Source organism: Dasypus novemcinctus, chromosome 7 (genome assembly GCF_030445035.2).
Source record: "Dasypus novemcinctus isolate mDasNov1 chromosome 7, mDasNov1.1.hap2, whole genome shotgun sequence".
Lineage (NCBI taxonomy): Eukaryota > Metazoa > Chordata > Mammalia > Cingulata > Dasypodidae > Dasypus > Dasypus novemcinctus.
This window is the reverse complement of record NC_080679.1, coordinates 82264040-82283597: the sequence shown is the minus strand read 5'-3', so window position 1 is coordinate 82283597 and position 19558 is coordinate 82264040. Positions and strand designations below refer to the sequence as shown.

The window sequence follows — 19558 nt, the reverse complement described above, 5'->3', positions numbered from 1 at the left end:
TCAAACATTCTGCCCTCCATTGTCAGGCTGTCAGCACAATATTTGAAGCAAAATTATTAGGTATTGCTATTTATAGCAATTATCACTGAGTCAAATATATTTCTTTCATAAAAATCAACTTCATCCTACTTTATATTTCTCAAGGCACTTCAAATATGTACTTTTTTTTTGCTAGATGTCTTATCAAGAAAGATTCATTTTCTGAGTGTATACTTTGGATGGATTGTACAAGGCAGAGGACTGTATAATACAGTGAACCCATGGTAAATGATGGACTGTGTTTAACAGTACAAATATGAGAAATGTTTTTCCATGAACTATAATAAATAAATAATACTAATATATGGTGTTAGTAATAGGATGGTGTGTGGGAAAAATACACCAAATATAAGCTATGGACTATAGATAGTAGTAATATTATGGTGATGTTCTTTCATGATCTGTAAAAAATGTATCACAATAAGGTAAGGTGTTGGTGGTGGGGTGATGTATGGGAATCCTCTATGGTATGCAATAATTGTTTTGTTAACTCACAACTTCTCAAATAAAAAAGAAATTAAAAAGGAAATATTCACTTTTACTTACAAATAATCTTAAATAAAAATTAAGTTAAAAACAAACAAACAAATAGACCTCCCCCAGCCCTTCATGACCTCATCATAAGTTTGCAGGAGCTTTAGGGCAAAAGATTGTTGGAGAAAGTTGTAGAACCTACTGATCTAACACTTGACTGTCTTCTAATTGTCATTATCAACCTGGTTCTGTCTGCTACTCAGACATTATTATAATGCCCTTCTCACTTTCTCAGGAGAATAACCCTTACAGCACTTATTTCAAACCTTCTCCCATTTCCTTAAATCAGCCAATGCTTTCTCCACTTTTGCTACTCTCAATATCAACTCTCAAAGGACAACTCCTACATTATGGAAAATATGCCATTTAATTTGTATTACCTCTCATGTGTCCACACTTACTTCCGCATATCGAGATTCTGAAATCCACCACGTTGTCCCTCAAGTGTCCAACACTCTCCTTGGCTAATGCAAATACCACCTGTACTGTGTACCATGCCTGTGAACTTCAGCAATTGGCTACTATATCATGTCTCTTAATATTTTTTCTTTCTCTGTGAATAAATCGTCTTTACTTTCAAACATAATATTGTATACCCTACATTCAAAGTGTTTTTGATTTATTTGGCCTTTCATGTGACCATCTTTCTGGTAGAAAAGTTACCAGTGTCACTTGTCCTTGTTCTGTCCAACAGCTTTTATCAATGTTCAACTTTCTAGGTAATTTTATAAGATACTCTGTTCCCTTCTTTTCAAAACAATGGAAATTTTTCTGATTTTTGTTCTATTTCCCCAACCATATCAAAAATCCTCTTTCTCTCCAACAACCTAAATGAGGTGCCTCTCCACATTCCCTTATTAGTCCCAAGGGCCCATTGTCAACTCCATGCATTCTAGACACATTCCCAAGTCTGAATCCCCATACTGATAATATTTTTGCTTTTAGTGGTATGTATTTATCTCATATCCCAAAAGGCAGAAAACTGTATTTAATTCTTTTTAAAGATTAAATAAATCAGAAGTAGCATGCTGGCATCAGAACTAGTCTTGCTGAAAAATTAGAAAGTGTACATATTCTGAATATCCAACATATTACTTTAATCTAATATTTTTGTCATGTGGGTACTCATTATCATGGTTTGAAACTGTTACCTCAGAAAAACATGTTCTTAAATTTAATCCATTCCTGTTGGTGTGGACCCATTATAATAAGTAGGACCTTTTGATGAGGCTACTTCAGTTAAGGTGTGACTCGTCTCATTCAGGATGGGTCTTAAATCCTCTTATTGGAGTCCTTTGTAAATGGAATGAATACATAAAGAGAGAGAGAAGACCATGGAAGCAAGAAGCTGAAAGCAACAAAACCCAGGAGAGAAAGCAGAGATGAGCAGATGCTGCCATAGTGCCCTTCCAAGTGGCAGAGGAATCAAGGATTGCTGGCAGCTGGTCTTCAGAAAGAAAGTATCATATTGATGATACATTGATTTGGACACTTTCCAAGACTCTAATTGTAAGCAAATAAATCCTCATTGCTTAAAGCCAACCCATTTCATGGTATTGCTTTGAGCAGCCTAGGAAACTAAAACTGATTGTGGTACCAGGATAGTCGGGTGCTACTATTACAAATACCACAAATGTGGAAATGGCTTTGGAATTGGGTAATGAGTAGAGGCTGGGAGAATTATGTGGTATTTGTTAGAAAAGGCTAAATTGCTTTGAAAAGGTTGCCCGTAGAAATATGGATGGTAAACGTACTTCTGATGAAGGCTTAGGAGAAAATGATTAATGTTTTATGGAAACTGGAGGAAAGGTGATCCTTGTTTTTTAAAGTGGCAGAGAACTTGGTGAAATTGAATTCTGATATAGGATGGAAAGCAGCATTTGAAAGTGATATTTAGCTGAGATTTCTGAGCTCAGTGTGGAAAGCACAGCCTGGTTTCTCCTTGCAGTTTATAGTAAAATGTAAAAGGAAATGATAAGCTGAGAATTGAACTCCTGGGCACAAAGAAACCAGAAATTGATGGTATGGAAAATGAGTCCTCAGAGAATAGTGTTCAAAGGGAGGATCTAGTCAGCAATTTCAGTGCAAGTCAGGATTGGAAATGCAGTTATCCAGGAAGGATCTGTGGAGACTTCTTTTGTCTGATGGTTTGGATCATTATGTACCACATGCAAAACCAACAGGTTTTTTTGTGAGATCTTTATGAACAGAACCACTGCCAGCCTGGACTAAAAGGGACATACACACACCTATACACAGGTCCATAGACAGGGGAATTTGTATTAAGCATTATCTCTGAAATGACTTAAACTTTGGGATATTCTCATAGAATAAATATAATTTTCATAAAGAGGAACAAGTCTTTTTGGGGTCCAGAGTGTGAAGTGGGGTGGTCTGAAGTTGTACGTACCCCCAGAAAAACATGTTCTTAAATTTTAATACATTCAGTTAAGGTGTGACCCCCACATCAAGATGGGTCTTATTCTTCTTACTGGAGTCCTTTATAAATGAAATGAACAGAGAGAACAAGAGAAACCTACAGATGCGAGATATTGAAAGCAATGAAACCTAGAAGGGAAGGGAGACCAGTAGACGATGGCATATGCTTTGCCATGTGGCAAAAAAAAAGCCAAGGATCATTGGCAGCTGGTTTTCAGATATTGCTCTAAGCAGCCTAGGACACTAAAACATTCAGTAAATTCAATATAATCTCAACTTAAAATGTCTTTCTGTACAAAAAGGGACAAACAGAAATCTCACCACTGCTGTTACAACAAACTTACTTTTTTGTCTGCATAGTATGGATCCAAGTCCTCCAGGGGCTCTGACACCATGCCTGGAGGAATGTCTCCATAGATGAAGGGCAGTGGTTTGCCAGCTTCCAAGTCGCTGCTTGGCTTTGGGCCTTCTTCATCATCATCTTTCTTCTCTTCTTTGGGTTCCTTAGTTTTCCCTTCAGCAATACGTTGTTCAATGAGGGTGAGAGACTGTTTTGTGAAGTGGACAAAGCTCTGTGGCCCGGGGGGAGGCAACATTGCCATCTTTTCATCCTGTATATTTTATTTCCCCGTCAGCTCCTTACATGGAGGCCTGTGTGGAAATAAAGAGACAAAGCCTTACATGTTTGCCTTCCAGGGATGTCACATTAAAAAAAAAAAAAGAAAAAATATGTTTAATTTCAACTTAAATTAGCATTTGTGAAGTGACTGCTATGTTTCAGGCAATGTGTAGGATCATCTTAAGCCATGCTCTGCAACCTTCTTCACTTAAAATTATGAACTTATTGCTTCATGACTTTAAAGTAAAAAATAGCAGCTTCCTGAAGAAATGAAATAAAAAATTTTCCCTCTATTTTTCAACTGTATTCAATTTTGGTGTACTTCAATTCAACTTTCCTCTTTTAAAAGTCTATATGCATTTTGCTTCTGGTTTGCACCACTCTCCAGACTCTCCCCTTGCCTCTCAGATCACCTGATCTTCTTCTGCCTTATATTGCATAATCATGCTCAAACCCTTTGCTCCTCTGCAGTTCTCTGTCTTCCATAGGCAAGCTTACACATACAATTTCAGCTGCACCTAAATGCAGATGGGTACTCCTGTGCCCCACGATCCTGTTTCCTGTCCTGGATTTAACAACAATATCCAAAACTAAATGATAACATACAAAATTACCTTTGTCTCCAAATTAAAACCTACTGCCAACTTTTCTCATTTAACCAATGGTAGCTCATTCTCCCCCAGCAGAGGAGAGAGAGATTTTTTCTACTCTATTTTCACTGGCATATCTTTCCTTAAAGAAAACAAGTTCCATTAATTCTTTTTTTCTTTTTTGTTTTAGGCGGCACCTAAGATTGAACCAAGGACCTCATATTTGGGAAGCAGGTGCTCAATCACTGAGCTACATCCACTCCCCAATGAGAGTTGTTTGTTTTGTTTTCATTTGTTTTGTTTTTAGGATGTACCAGGAATCAAACCTGGGACCTAGTACATGGGAAGCAGGCACTCAACCACTTGAACTACATCTGCTCCCCTCTATTAATTCTTTTTCTATGTTTATCACAAAACAATTCTATGATTTATTCATTAGTTTTCTCTGAATCATTTACTCATTTACTACACTCTTTAATTCACACCATTTTGAATTGGTTTTCCCTCAAATTAACTCCTATCTACTGGTTCATTATAAACCAAACTTGCTGTCACTGTGCCTTACATCTCCTTTTGTGGCTTTATTATTGCCACTGTTTTCATTATTATTGCTACAGACTTGCACTCTTGTTCTCATGTATTCTGTACTTTGGTCTTTCCTTCTAGTTTTGTCCTTTCATTGCCCCCATCCAAGCTAAAAAAAACTCAAATCACTCATTTTAATCTCTCACGTCAAATCTAAAATACTTGCATGGATTCCAGAAACTTTTATAGGATGGGCTCATTCTATTATCTATGAATATTTTTTCTGTGATTCTTAACCACTAATATCTGCCTCAGGTAGCCACAAACAATCCATTTGTTCTTTTCCTACTCAATCCTACCTATCCTTAAATGTCCAAATCATGTTCCAACTTGTTTAAGAAATTTAATGGCATATTTCAATTTCCAAGTAGATACTAATGAGGATACATATATTTCTTTAAATACTTTGCTCTTTTCTCCAAGCTTGTTAGAAACAGGATTCTTCAGGTATTTAATTATAGGAAATAGCTTGAGACAAATAATCATTTATAGGTATTTATCTTATTCCTCTTGTGTCAACTGTCATTTTTCACCATTGTCAGTGTCCACACCCTTAGAGAGTTGTTTTATTTTACTAGCATTTAGAAAGTAGTAAATCTCTTTTAAAAAGGAAACAAAATAAAGAACTACAGGAGAGCAGATTCCCCAGGACAGGGAGTTTTGAGTTCACAGACTCTTATTCACCTTTGTATCTTTAGCTACTAGCACAGTATCTGGATAATTATAAATTCCAAATAAATGTTTGGGAGTAAGGCATCTTTATGACTGTGCCCTGGACAGCTCTCTGTGAATGTGCCAAAAGTTCTGCAATCTTAATGGGCCCCAAACTGAAAAGGATTCCTTCCTGCCCTTCCTATTCTGGTCCTTCTGTGTTCCCTGTATAGTCAAAGGCATTGCCTTCTAGTCATCTAAGGTCCTTCTTACTGTGGAAAGTCATCTTTTTCAAAATTTGTCACTTCAAATATAGAAATGGTATAGAAATGACGGAGAAGAAAACAAGCCACTCAACTGGCCAGAATGATCAGCCCACTTGGCTTTGGCAATCAATGGGGTCTGACAGGTTTTTGTCAGTTTTCCCTACTATTACCTTAAACCCCCCAAATTTCATCAATAAATACTTTACATTACATTGCTTTGTTGTTTCAAAACCATCTCTTTCTTGGACTAGTATAATTGCTTTTTACCTGGTTTCACCTTTTACTCCAGTCTCTGTCAGTTCCAACCTACTAGCCCAGGTGATATTGCTAAAACACATATTTTTTCTCCTTATAAGAAAAAGTCCAAACTCCTTAGCCAGATGTGAATAAGGAACTTAATTTTGTCTACCCACTCCCCATATTCCTTTTCCACATTCTCTTACCAATCTCTCATCTGCACTCCATTATCTAGATATCTAATCTAAATAGGCAGCTTCTCAATATTCCATGCTCTCTCCATATGTGTGACTTTGGAAATACTGTTACTGTTCACTCTGCTTATAATTCATTTTTATGTTTTAGATTTTCTTTTCAAACTTTAACCATTATTTGGGTCACCTCCTCCTAGAAATTATGTTTCACACTGGCAGACAGGGTTAAGTATCCACCCCACTAAGAACTCAGAATTCTCTGTGAATAACCCTACACAAAGTAGGTTCTTAATGTACTGGTAAGTGACAACTGAAGTGTTGAATCAACCTGGTGGAGGGACCTCCTCTAGTCTCCTTTTCTCCTGGAATTTAACTTTTACAATCATTCCTCTACCAGTGCTGAACCAGAGTGTTCTAGCTAAAATGCAAGTAAAGTAGGATAGTGACTTCTTTGTCCATATTAAGACCATTCAACCATGGTTTTAAGAATATAAACCCGAAGGATTGTAGTATATAACAATGCCAAATAGTATTTACTAAAGTGGAACCATTATTATCTAAGAAGAAAAATCTCTAATATCCACTAGCAAAAGCTTGCTTCCTAGGTTTGCATTCTAACAAAGAGCTCAGAATCAGAGGGATGGATGGCACAAATGCAAGGTGAATCTTTACATAAAGTGGAAGGAAATTGGGAGCAGAGAGGTGTTGCAGGAAATAATCACCTGTGCTCAGCTAAGTGGTTTCAGACAAGCTACTCACCTTAACTCTCTCTGTGCCTGTCTTTTTTGCAAATCCATACCTTGGAAGAGGGATGCACTTTAATTCAAAAAGAAAAGTACCAGGCTATAAAACATACACCTGTAACCAAGAAGTGAGATGATAATTATAGGATGCTTTCAATAAGAATCATGTGGGCACTATACTATGTAGAATAACTTTCCCTCTTTTTTTGTCCCTTCACCTTTTTCTCTTCAGCTTCAACTCAGTAAAAAAACAAAAATGACTGAGAAAGAAGAGCCTAAAATAGGCTAAAGTAGATGATTAAAAGATAAGAAAAAAAAAAGAGGAAAAGTTCTCAAAGAGTAAAGGATGCTTTCCACAAATATATCTATTAAATTAGACAGACTAGAAGATTAATTTGCAGATATCTTGAAATGATGGTAACAACAACTTGAAACCATGGATAAATTATATACCTATATTTAAAACTAAAGAAGGAAATATGCCAAAAAATTAACAATGGTTATCTCAAAAAAGATTGTCCTTGTAGGGTCTCTCAATAGTTTTCAATTTTTCTGTAATTAACATTTATTGTTTTATATTTAGGGAAAAGGCTGCTTAAAAATTATCCTTCAATTATACAAAGAGAAAGGTACTGTGATAGAAGAAATAAATGACCTGTTTCAACAATTGGTGACAACATCGTAGAAGGTGGTTCTTGAAGGTACACTGAAAGTAGTCACTAGATGAACGATGGTTAGGTGACAGAATTTTCCAGGTTGGTTTAACATAAGTATAAGACATGAAATGGTTATAAACATAGAATTTCTAAAAGGGTTAAGCTGAAGTGTCATACTGATCCTAAAACTAATTTATGCCTTTGACTATAGAGAATCTGGCAGCTACAGCCTAAAAACAAAATGTCCCTTCCCACCTTTATGCCTTCATTTCAAATTTCTTACCCTGAACATCCTAAATTCTAAATTTAACCCAAACCACTTTCTTACCACTTTCAAATGCAAAGTTTTATGCTTAGACATTATCATCTTTCCTGATAAATTAATTAAGCTCTATAATCTTTTATTCCAAAAGAAACACTAATTTCCATGGACACATTACAAGTGAGGTAGACTTAATTTTATAATTTTGTTCATTCCTTGATTTATGTTCAAAAATTAAAATGAAATTTTCTTAGAATCTATGAATTTACATAAGAAAAATAAACAAAAAGGTTGAATTTACAAATAATATGAAAAGGGAAAATTCTAATTTTTGGACAAATAGAATGGAATTATATAATTTCAAAACAGCATATGCTCTAATAGTGGGGGGGGGAGTGAATAACAGAATGTTTTAGTCACTACAGAGAAAACAATAAGACAACCACATTTGAAAACAATCAAGGAAAATACTGGCATGCCTAAAGAAATAAACATTTCAAAGTTAGGTGTGACAAAAATATGATTAAAAATTTAAAAGAGAAAATGAGATAGTGGAAAAAAATATTTACAAATTATACAAATAACTTCAACTCTTAGAAAAATTGGGAAATTTTAAAAGGGAAGAAGAACCTGAACTGGCAAATTTTTTAAAAGAAGTAAGTAAATTAAAAAATTTAAAAATCTTAACCTCACTAGTAATCAAAATAAATATAATTAAAACACTTGAAATGTATTTTCAGGTGGTATATTGACAAAGCTTAATGTGGTTGCTAATACCCAGAATTGGCAAAGGTTAAGGAGCCTGGCTGGGTCATTAGAGTTGGAGAGGAGGCAAATGATTCAATCATTTGGGAAAGCAATTCAAAGTCTATATCTAACTTCAAAATGTGCCTACCCATTTACTGAGAAATAAACTCCTTGGAATTTATGCTAACCAATTTAAAAAACACTCTTGGAAACAGCTTAATTAATGTAACTTCATAATACCTCCATTAGAAAATAAAAAATGAGTTCTTTTTTTTTTTTTAACATTAGGTTGCCTGTGAGCTGGAATACACCAACTTCTGGATTTCCAATATATCAACACACTGAATAGCTTCAAATTTTGCATATTAAGTGATATTATCACACATGAGGGAGGATGCTGTAAGAGAAGTCATAGTCTGCCCTTTAACTCTCCAAAGCTAAATATAAAAAGAAGTCATAGTAGTGACAACATGGGAATATGGATGCTCTCTTCCCCCCAAAAAGCTGAAGCTAATTATTCTTTTCCAGGTTTCTCTTATGTCTACATTGACCAAAATAAACTTCAGTCCTAAACAAAATGTTTCACTTTCTCCTTCAGTTACTGGGTCACAGTATGATTATAACCTATACCAGAAATCTGTTTGTTTTGTTTTGTTTTTTTGCTTTAAAATTTTTTAAATATACTTTTATTTATTTTTAAAAGATACATAGATCACACAAGATGTTACGTTAAAAAAATACAAGAGATTCCCATATGCCCCACTCCCCCACCCCCTAATTTTCCCACATCAACAACTTCTTTCATTAGTGTGGTACATTCACTGCATTTGATGAATACATTTTGGATTATTGCCACACAGCATGGATTATAGTTAACGTTGTTTACGCTCTCTCCCAGTCCATTCAGTAGGTTATGGTAGGATATATAATGTCCTTCATCTGTCCCTGCTATATCATTCAGGACAACTCCAAGTCCTGAAAATGTCCCCATATTACACAAGAGAGGTGGCAAATCAGTTTTAAAACAATAAAAAGGTAATAATTGTGTAATATGATGCTCCTTCAATATTTACAAAGAAAATTTAGCTTTTCTGTTTTTAAGGTTTATCACATAATTGAGTCTGCTTATTGTCATGATATATATCATTATATTTATTTTTTAATCTAACACATCTTTATTTTAAATGTTTTTACCAAATACTTAATCTGGGCATGATACTAGGTTTGATATTTAGAGCTGTGAAAGTAAGAAGAAAACAAGTCTTTGTCTTTAAGGCACTTACTATCTAAAAAGGGAGACCATTCATACCAAATCAAACAGGAAATACAAACCTAGTTTCACTGTAGTAAATGAGAATACAATTTGCATAAATAACTGGCATCCTTTTTCTACACTGGTACAGGAAAAGAGAAAGAAATAAAGGCATTTGTCAGGAGAGAGAGTAACAGAGGCAATGGGAGATTGTAAATTTCTCTGGTTCCATGCATTTCTGATATAAATCCTTGGATCTTTTTATCAGTCTCTCCAATCATTTGTAAAACCGAAGAATTAAAAGCTTCCTACATAAATAGAGGTTCAGAGAAGAAACAAAGTTAAAAGCCATGCAAGAAACAAGAACATATCTCTATTAGGGACTTGTAACTTTTGTAATTATGTAATTTTGTAATTTGTAACTATGAACTTTTGTAATTATGAACAAAGAACCAGTCCAGTGCATTCTGTTAGCCACAGTTAGATGACATTATTGATCATAAACAGAATTTGGGTAGTTAATTGACTATGTGTTGGATGCTTTTGTTCTTGGTTTTAAAGTATTTTATTAAGATTATCCATTCTAAAAATTCAACAAACAGTAAGAAGCATTTATGTAGGTGGAAACTAAAGTCTCTCTCTTTCTTCAAAGGGTGTAATGAAAAATAAGGAACATTGCATGCACCCATTCGAAAAATGGAATGATTCTTAATGAGTGAAGCATGACTCAGCAATTCTATTACTAGGTATATATTCAAGAGAATTAAGTTCACACAACAATTTATATATGAATGTTCACAGCAGCATTATTCATAATAGCTCAAAATTGGAAACAACCCAAGTATCCATCAATGGATAAATGGATAAACAAAATGTGTATATACATACAAAGGAATATTATTTGTCAATAAAAAAGAATAAAATATTGAAATATGCTACAACATGGATGAAATTTGAAACCATTATGCTAAACGAAAGAAGTCAGATACAAAAAGCAATATACTGTATGACTTGGTTTATATAAAATGTCCAAAACAGGAAAATTCAGAGACAGAAGATTAGTGTTCGCCAGCAGCTGGGCAATGGAGAAAACAGGGAGTGGCTGCTAAATGGGTTTCTTTTTGGCATGATTAAAATGTTCTGGAATTAGATAGGTGATGGCTGCACAACATGCTACAATACTAAAAATCATGGACTTGTATATTTTAAAACTATAAATTTGATGGTACATGAATTATTTCTCAATAAAACTGTCATAAAAGAGTGCTAAAAAAAGATTGAATCATGCAATATGAGACAATTGCCCTTAAAAGAGGGAATAATTTTAATAAAATGAAAACCAATGTATACACATTTTTTATTTTTTAGTTACTATAGGCTCAGTATAACATGGTATTGCTTTTAGTCTAAGATTAATTCTGGAGAAGCTATGGTTTAGTTCTAGCACTTAAAGGCCAAGCTTGTTGTGGCTTATAAAATACTGGTCACAAATGAGGTGATCTGATCCCAGAAGTCACTGGCCTTTTGTAAGTTTCACTACATCAATCTGAGAAATAAAGCAGAGAGTACAGTTGCCATTTCTGCTTAGGAGATTATACATTTTTGACAATCATCGAAGCGAGGCAAGGAAGTTACTTGCTTCAATAGACTTCGGCAGACCAATTATGGTAGAACTGGTGCTTTTGTACATCCTACATTCTATCGGATGCTGTCATCTTTTTTCAAGAATTATTTGACAAAAATCCAGGTAAAAAGAGGACTTCAGATGTCCAATCTTCATTTGGGCTCTTCCTATTCTTGTACCTCCTCTTCCCTCCTTTTCTTCCCTCACTCCCCCTTCTGCTCATGCACACCCTCAACACAGCTCTTGGATGACTAAAGTATATGCAAACTGCAGGATGGGAGGGGTATTATCTCTCTTAGTGAAAACATAAATGAAAGATATTTTCCTGATCAGGCTAAACTGAAGAAAGAAATAACATCAGGGTCCTTGGGAAGTAAATTGAAGAGATCCTGCTTATATTCCATCATCATCCTCTAGTTTGGAGAGGTAAGGCTTCCTTTCATTTTATGAGATTAATAGCTTTCAAAACTTAGAGCAGTTCTTGTTGGCACCTGAGAATGCTTGGAAGTTCTAGCACAAGACTGGCAGGAAGGCAAGTTGGCAGAGTGGCAGGTTCTTGGTGGGTAATAAAACTAAAAATGAAGCCTCAGGCTTTCCAACACACCCAGGGAAGATACCAGTGGTGGGGCAGAATCTGTCCATGGTTAAAGCTTCTTTCTACATCTACTTTATTTGCTGGTTAACTAAAAAGGCCACAGAAATTTTAGTCAGCCAGGCATACATTTCCTACTAGAGATTTCTGATGGTTTAACATAAATGAAAAAAAAAACTTAAAAAATTATAAGAAACCTGAAAATGATCACACATAATATGTGAAAGTAAAAAAGAGTTTTTAATGCATAACACCAAGGTCACAATTCATAAAGAAAAAGAATGATAGATTTTATCTCATAACGAAATATTTAGTATAACAGTTTTAGAAAAGGTAACTAAAAAAATCAAAGAAAATATACAATATATAGGACAAAGATCTTTTTCTTTAATGTATACAGATATTAAATAGTAATATATTTCTTAATGTAAAATTTGCTAAGGAAATAAAACATAAATAAATATAGGGAGCTATTTTAGCCTATTAAATTAGCAAAGATGTAACAGAGGTGATGCCAGTATTAGAGAAGGTATAGGGAAATCACTACCCCATCTTGACAGTGGAAAGAAAAATATGTACTAAAATTTTTTAGGGCAATTTTGCAATATGTATCAGAAAGTTTAGATATGTTGATTCATTTATATTGCCAAGGAATTTCCCTCTAGGAATTTTTTCAAAACAATAATTGTAGCATTCTCAAACATTTATAATGATGTTTACTGCCATGTTTTTATAATATTGAGAAATTGTCATCAATCCAGAAGTCTAACAGTGAGGGTTTCATTGAATGAAATATGAACATATAATGGAAAACAGGCAATCTTTAAAGAGTGTTGTCAAATGTTATAATGGATAATTTAAGGACTGAAAGTTACACACACACACACACACGTATATTAATCCCTATTTGTAAAATGTGTATGGAAGGACTGTCTGAAATTAAACATGCAATATATTTAATGATGATTTTACCTAGCTGATAGAGTAAAGGTTATTTTTAATAAATTTTTATACTTTTCTCTATTTTTCAAGTTTTTTACAAGGAAAATGTGGTGCTTTGTATCCAGACAAAAAAAGCAATTTGAAATGACACACTAAAAGGCATTTCACCTGAATTGATCATATTTAAGAAAATCAATAGTTATTCTTTTCACATTTAATTTGAAATTTTGAAAAATTTATTATCATATTTCCACCTTCTTTATATTACTATAAATACATTTTCTTTGGAGTGAGATCAAAATATTATACAAGAATGCAATACATTTGTGTTCTCATGACTCTTTCACCCACCATTAATCTCATATTAGAGGCAAGACTGATAATAAAAATGTAAAGTTATTCTTGTATCTAGCATTTACTCCAGTTAAAAATAGAAATGAAGATATTTATTCAACAAAGGGGAACATTAAGAGGTTAAAAAATTAGTGTTCCCACAAAATTTGAGATTAAAAAAAAATCCATTAAAAGACTAAGCTGCCATAAAAAAGGAATGATCAATAAATGACAAAAAATGATCTTGATAATTTGATAAATGATTGCCAAAATAAAATTTTCAATAGAATGTTTGCTAAAAAAGGAGTCAGACCTGTTAAGGGTCCTTTATTGGGAAAGGTTGCAAGAGGAAGAATTAGGGTATGCTGGAAATGCTCTATATCTTCAGTTGTGTTATAGTTACAGTACTAGTGCACACATATGTAAAAATTCATTGAGCTCTATACTTTAAACTTGTATACTCAATTGAAAAAAAGAAAACAATATTCTCCCCAAGAAGTATAGCAAAAAAGCAAAGGAAAATCCAAAAGAAAATTTGTAAAATGAAGAATAATCCAGGAACCCAACATCTGTCACATATGAATTCCCAAAGAAGGAAGTGGCAAATGTTAGAAAGCAAATAATAAAAGAAAATTATTCAAGAGTCTTCAGGCTGAAAGTACCAAATATGATCAATTTAAAAGACCTATTCTAGTGAATAATTACAAGATCTTAACTGCTCTGGAAAGAAGGAAGAAGAGAACTACAAAGGAATGAGATTGAGACTGCCACTAAAAATTTTCCCAGACACATTTAAAGCGAGAACACAATCAATGCTGTCCATGTGCTGAGAGAAAATATTTTGGATTAAATTCTATGATCAGACATCTATTTTTAAGTGTGATGGCAAGCTAGAAGTATTTTCAGACATAAAAAGTCTCAATTTTCACCTTCCTTTTATCTTTTCCTTAAAAAATTATTTTGGATGTGGAAAGAATATAAATCTAAAACAAAGAGGACACAGAATATAAGAAACAACACAAATTAGACTCATTCAGAAACAAATTAAAGTTGGGAATGAGTCTGATCAATTGGTGGAATTAAAGAACAGAGGGTCCACTAGAGCTTGAAGTAGTCTTCAAGTAGCACAGGTTAAATGCGAGGTTTAATTTCCTTCCCTGGGTCAAATCTCTTCTTGTTTTAAAATGAAAAAATATTTCCATAATTATAGTATTGTTAACAAATTGTATTGGTTTGGCATTTTACAAATACGTCTATTGCCAAAACATGGGTAAAATGTAAATATAGTTTCAGAACAGTACATAAATGTATTAAACATTGTTAATGTAAAAGTAATTGACTAGTTGGTATAAATTGAGAGGGAAAGGGGGAGAAGAGGTGAGGGAGCAGAGGAGAGCTAATTTCCTTATCTGATATCAAACGGAGTCAATACATCTTGGCTAAAGTTGAAGCAACAAGAATTAGAGGTTCCAGTATGCTAGTTAAAGAATAAATACAGCTAATAGTAATACTAAAAATAAAAATAAAAGTTATGGGAATTCGAGAAGGAGTAGAAAGGGCAGGGTTTGCATAAAAAAGATAAATTCATCATCAGTCATATTACAGAGTTAGAAAATATTACTCCTTGGCAGTTTTACCAAACTCCCAAGATCTACCACAATCTCTCCCTGTTAAACAACAGCATAGAAGAAACTAGCCACACCTTAGGAACCCTTGGACAACAAATAGACTCCTCTGCCTCCATGGTGCTATAAAGTCACAGAGCCCTAAACATGCTAACAGCAGCACAGGGTGGACCTGCCTGTTCCTCAAGAAGGAATGCTGTTCCCATGTAAACCACTCCAGAAAAGTCCTAGACAGCATTTGAAACCTCAACTTTGAGATGATGTAAACTCTGGAGGCACCTGGACTTCCTCATTCCCATGGTCCAGTATATCTTGGCTGGCCCCTTTTTGGGGCCACTTACCACCGTCTTCTTTATCCTTTTAGTAGGACCCTGTGTCTTCAAAATTCTAACTAAGTTTATTTCTTACAGAATCAATGCCTTCCAGAACAAGATATCAGTCACACAGGGATTTCATCCAGTTCCAGCCATGGTGCCAGAGCTGCCTTCCCTCAACCTCAATAGAACAGCCAGAGAGATTCACACCCCATCCAGAAGGGACTACTACTGCCCCAAACCAGCAGGAAGCAGCTTCAGAAGAATGACCATTTCCCTTTAGCTCCTCCTTAAGAATAAGGGTGTAAACTCTCTGAGGGGACAGTTGAGGCAAGTTAGTATAATGAGGAAAGGGGGCTGGTCAGAATAAAGCCACAACAGCTGGGACCCCCTGGTTAGAACATAGCCACAAGACCCTGCCTAGAAACCCCCTGACAGAAGGCCACTGATTGAGACCACACTTGTAACTATTACAGCCAAAAAGCCAATCATGACACTGGTCATGAGGTCATTTTTGAAATTGAGGGCTCAAAAGAAGCCCTGCATAACTCCAGACAGAAAGACCTCCCCATTGGTTCCCTGAAATCTGATAGGTGATGGTAGAAAGGCAACCAATCAGGAAAGCAGATAGCTGAGCTCCCTCCTTAATAAGGGGAAAGAAGAGGAGGACAGGCCTTAAAAAGGCCTCCCTGGGCCCCATGCGTGCATCTCACCCTGTAGCATGCCCACAGCAGTGTCTGGGTGTGTACTATCTCTCTTCCTGTTTCTTAATAAACTCTTTACTCCCTTGCCTTAAAAAAAAAAAAAAAAAAAAGAAAATATTACTTGAAGTTGAAATGAATGAGACTTAAGCATATTATAGATATGAAGGAAAATACCAGGAAAGCAAAAAAAAGGGGGGTCAAGGGAGAAGGCAGTTTATGCCCAGGGAATGGATTGGAGGGATGAGGAAAAAACTGCTTGAATTTATTACCATGTGTATTTGTTAATTATATTAATTTATTAAACAAAGGCTAAAAATTAAATGAAGATATCACCACCTCTACAATGAGTCAAAGAGACCAAACAAACAGCTGGTTAAGCAGTGCTGTTGTCTTAATCAGGTTTTCAAAGTTTTGATTGTCCCCACAGCTCTCAGCTGCTGGATATTGGACTCATCATTTTGATCTCTTTAAGATAAGTCAGAGAGAATTTGAAATTTATTAGTATATCTCTTTCAAGGGACCTTTGTGACATGCTGCAAAGTCCCACAGGGTAAGAGTGTGTCTTCTACTTCATCTGCCTAGATGAATACTGAATACTTCATCAAGTGACACCTATTGCTCTCCTGCTGAACACACAGTTTTTAATGTTGTCAAACTATATAGAGTTCAACATCAGTTCTTCCATAACTAGGTATCAGATATGGGCACTGCACTATATCTAATACCAGGATAAAACTCTAGGGAATTAAAGGGTCTAATTTTCATTTACATAATAGTGAAAAAAGCAGCTCAGTCTCATTTGCCCCTACAGCTGCCAAGTAATTTCTAAGTCAGAAAGGAAGGGTGTTCAGTTGTGATTTTCAATACGGGTCTAACAAAGAATCACCTGTGCAATGGGAAATAATACAGATGCCAGGGCTTACCCAAGTAATGCTGAAATAAAACTTCTGGAGGAGACCTAAGCTTGTCTACTTTAAAAAAGCATGAATTATTGATTTGAACCTTCTGTTGGAAACCATTTTTAAAACAACACAAATTAAATCAAACCATTTTTTAAAGCAACAAGAGAATTAAATTGAAAACATCAGGTGAATAACCCATAAATCAATGGCCAGTTTTTATTATTTAATCAGAGAAAGTAAATTCAATTTAAGAAGTAGAATACTTTTTAGATTTTGTTTTATTTAAGAACTAGGAGTATAAATTATAGAAGTTTAAAGTTCTCCACATAAAATTGAAAAAAGAAAGTCTAAAATTCCATTCAATAAAAATAAGACATATTTTGAACTCTGCCTAAAACTCAAAGAGAGAAAGGTTGGAATGAGGGGAAAGAATGAGATAATTTTTAAAAAGAGAGAAAAAGAAGATGATAAAAAACAAAAAGGAAAGAAGAGAGTGATAGGGCATAAAGGGATGAGAGATTAACAGCACCCTTGATCTCTTAGCTTACTTCTACCTCTAAATTCCAAGACAACAAAAAAGCAAAGCAAGTTCTTCACCACATTAATTTTTATTTTTGATTCTCAGCATTTTAAGAATCACTCATATTACTCACATTATTCCATCCCTATTGGGCCAAGAGACCCCACCTTTGTGCATGCTATTCCCTCCATGTGCATTGAGGCATGCAGTGTTCCTCCTGGGAGGCTCCCTGACATACCCTCATCCTTCAAACCTGTCAGCTCTAATGCAACCTCAGATAATCTGTTGCTAAGCAATAAAGCAGCAGAAACAAGATCTATTGCTGCAGTAAAATAACCAAGAGTTACACTTAGTCTTTCCAAACATTTATTTTTAAAATGTTGCCCTTCCAACTTCTACGAATAAATGACAACATTCCCCACCAAAGAAAAATACATTAAAAGAAACGTTTATTTTAACTGTCAAAGACCTAAAGGCCTGTTCACTTAGTGAAATACTACCAGAAATGAATATGCTTTTTAAAGTAAGAACTTCTCACTTTATGTTTCTACAGTTTCTTTTAGAGTTCCCACAAGTTATCTAAAATATAACTCAATTTCCAAAAACATAAAGTAGACAAAATACTTATATACCATGGAGTGAACTTGTTGTATTCAATTAAGAAAAATCCACAGATTAGTAATCACCTTTACTTTCCCCATTACGATCCTTGTTCCACCTTTCAGAGCTGTAACATGCATAGGTAAAATTTAATTCTCTGAGTTTCAATTTTCTAATTTAAAAAATGGTGTTAATAACCACTGCCTCAAAACATGGTCAGTTTGGGGATGATTAAGTGTGTAAAGTACTTAGCGGAAGGTTTTGCACACAGCAAGCACACATATAAATGGTGCACTTAACAGTCCCAGCTTCCCTCATCCTTTCACTGAATTCGTGAGGTCAATTTCATCATACCTCCATAATTAAACTCTATTACCTACATTAAACTTAAAGGAATTTCAGTTTACAGGAAGTTATTAACCTTTTAAATATGAAACATATTTTACATATATTATTATATATATATATATTTCATATAATATAAACAGAGATTCAATTTGAAGTGGTGATTCAAGAGCAAGTTACAGAGAAGCAGACATGGCTCAACCGATAGAGTATCTGTCTACCACCTGGGAGGTCCAGAGTTCGAACCCAGGGACTCCTGGCTGGTGTGGTAAGCTGGCCCACACACAGCACTTTCACGCACAAGGAGTGCCCTGCCATGCAGGGGTGTCCCCCAATAGGGGAGCCCCATGTGCAAGAAGAGTGCCCCACATTGAGCTGCCCCCTGCAAAAAAGTACAGGCCACCCAGAGTGGCGCCACATACACAAAGAGCTGATGCAGCAAGACGACCCAATGAAAAGAGACACAGATTCCCAGTGCCACCGAGAATGCAAGAGGACACAGAAGAACACACAGTGAATGGACACAGAGAGCAGATAGTGGGGGGTGGGGAGGTAAGGGGAGAGAAATAAATAAAGTAAATATTTTTTTTAAAAAAAGAGCAAGCTATGGAGCTAGAACGCCTGGGTTTGAGCCCTGGATTCACTACTTACTAGCTATGTGGCTTTGATAAGTTATGCACCCCCCAGAGCTTAAAAGAGTTGAAGCATTCAGAACAGTACTATTTTTATTATAAAACTTAAACTGGATATTAGATGCTACAATTATTCCTAGGATGAATGTTGTTTTCTTATGTGCTTAGATTGCTGAGTTTCCTTTCTTAAATTCCCATGATTTTACCTTTGTCTCTTTAATTTTATATGAAGACTTGCCAAAATATTTTTATGTAGACAAGGTTATGTGACTTGAGAACTATTATTCAGATTTTTTCATTTTTTATTGAATCAGAATTTCTGAAACCCATTCAAAAGAAAATCAATTCCAACATTTGGTTCACTTTCTCAGAAGCATTTAAGGATTGTTAATGGAGTCTCTGAGTATCCCCTCCTTCCAGGAAAGAAGTATCATAGTCTCTCCAGAGTTTTATAGATGCTGGGTACCTGCTATGGCTCTGAACATGCCGTTTTGAAAACTATATTCTTGGAGTCAAAAACAACAGCAGCCATGAGCAAGGGAAGAATAGAAGGACTGAAAGGTGACTGCACTAAGGGGAGGGGGAATTTATCTTTTTGGTGTAATGTAAAT

The 19558-nt window shown here is 35.0% G+C and overlaps 1 protein-coding gene across 3 annotated transcripts in view; it reads right to left on the bottom strand.

The window, feature by feature from the left end:
* The window catches only part of SCN9A (sodium voltage-gated channel alpha subunit 9), a 189953-nt gene that overhangs the window by 112857 nt on the left and 57538 nt on the right, over positions 1–19558 (bottom strand). For 2 of the 3 annotated variants that reach the window (XM_058300702.2, XM_071216330.1), the window contains exon 2: positions 3357–3663. In XM_058300702.2, coding sequence (XP_058156685.1) covers positions 3357–3614 — 258 coding nt within the window. In that variant the 5' untranslated portion in view covers positions 3615–3663. Of the gene's footprint in view, positions 1–3356; positions 3664–19558 lie in introns of those variants that run through there. The other variant, XM_071216331.1, reaches the window with a different exon arrangement.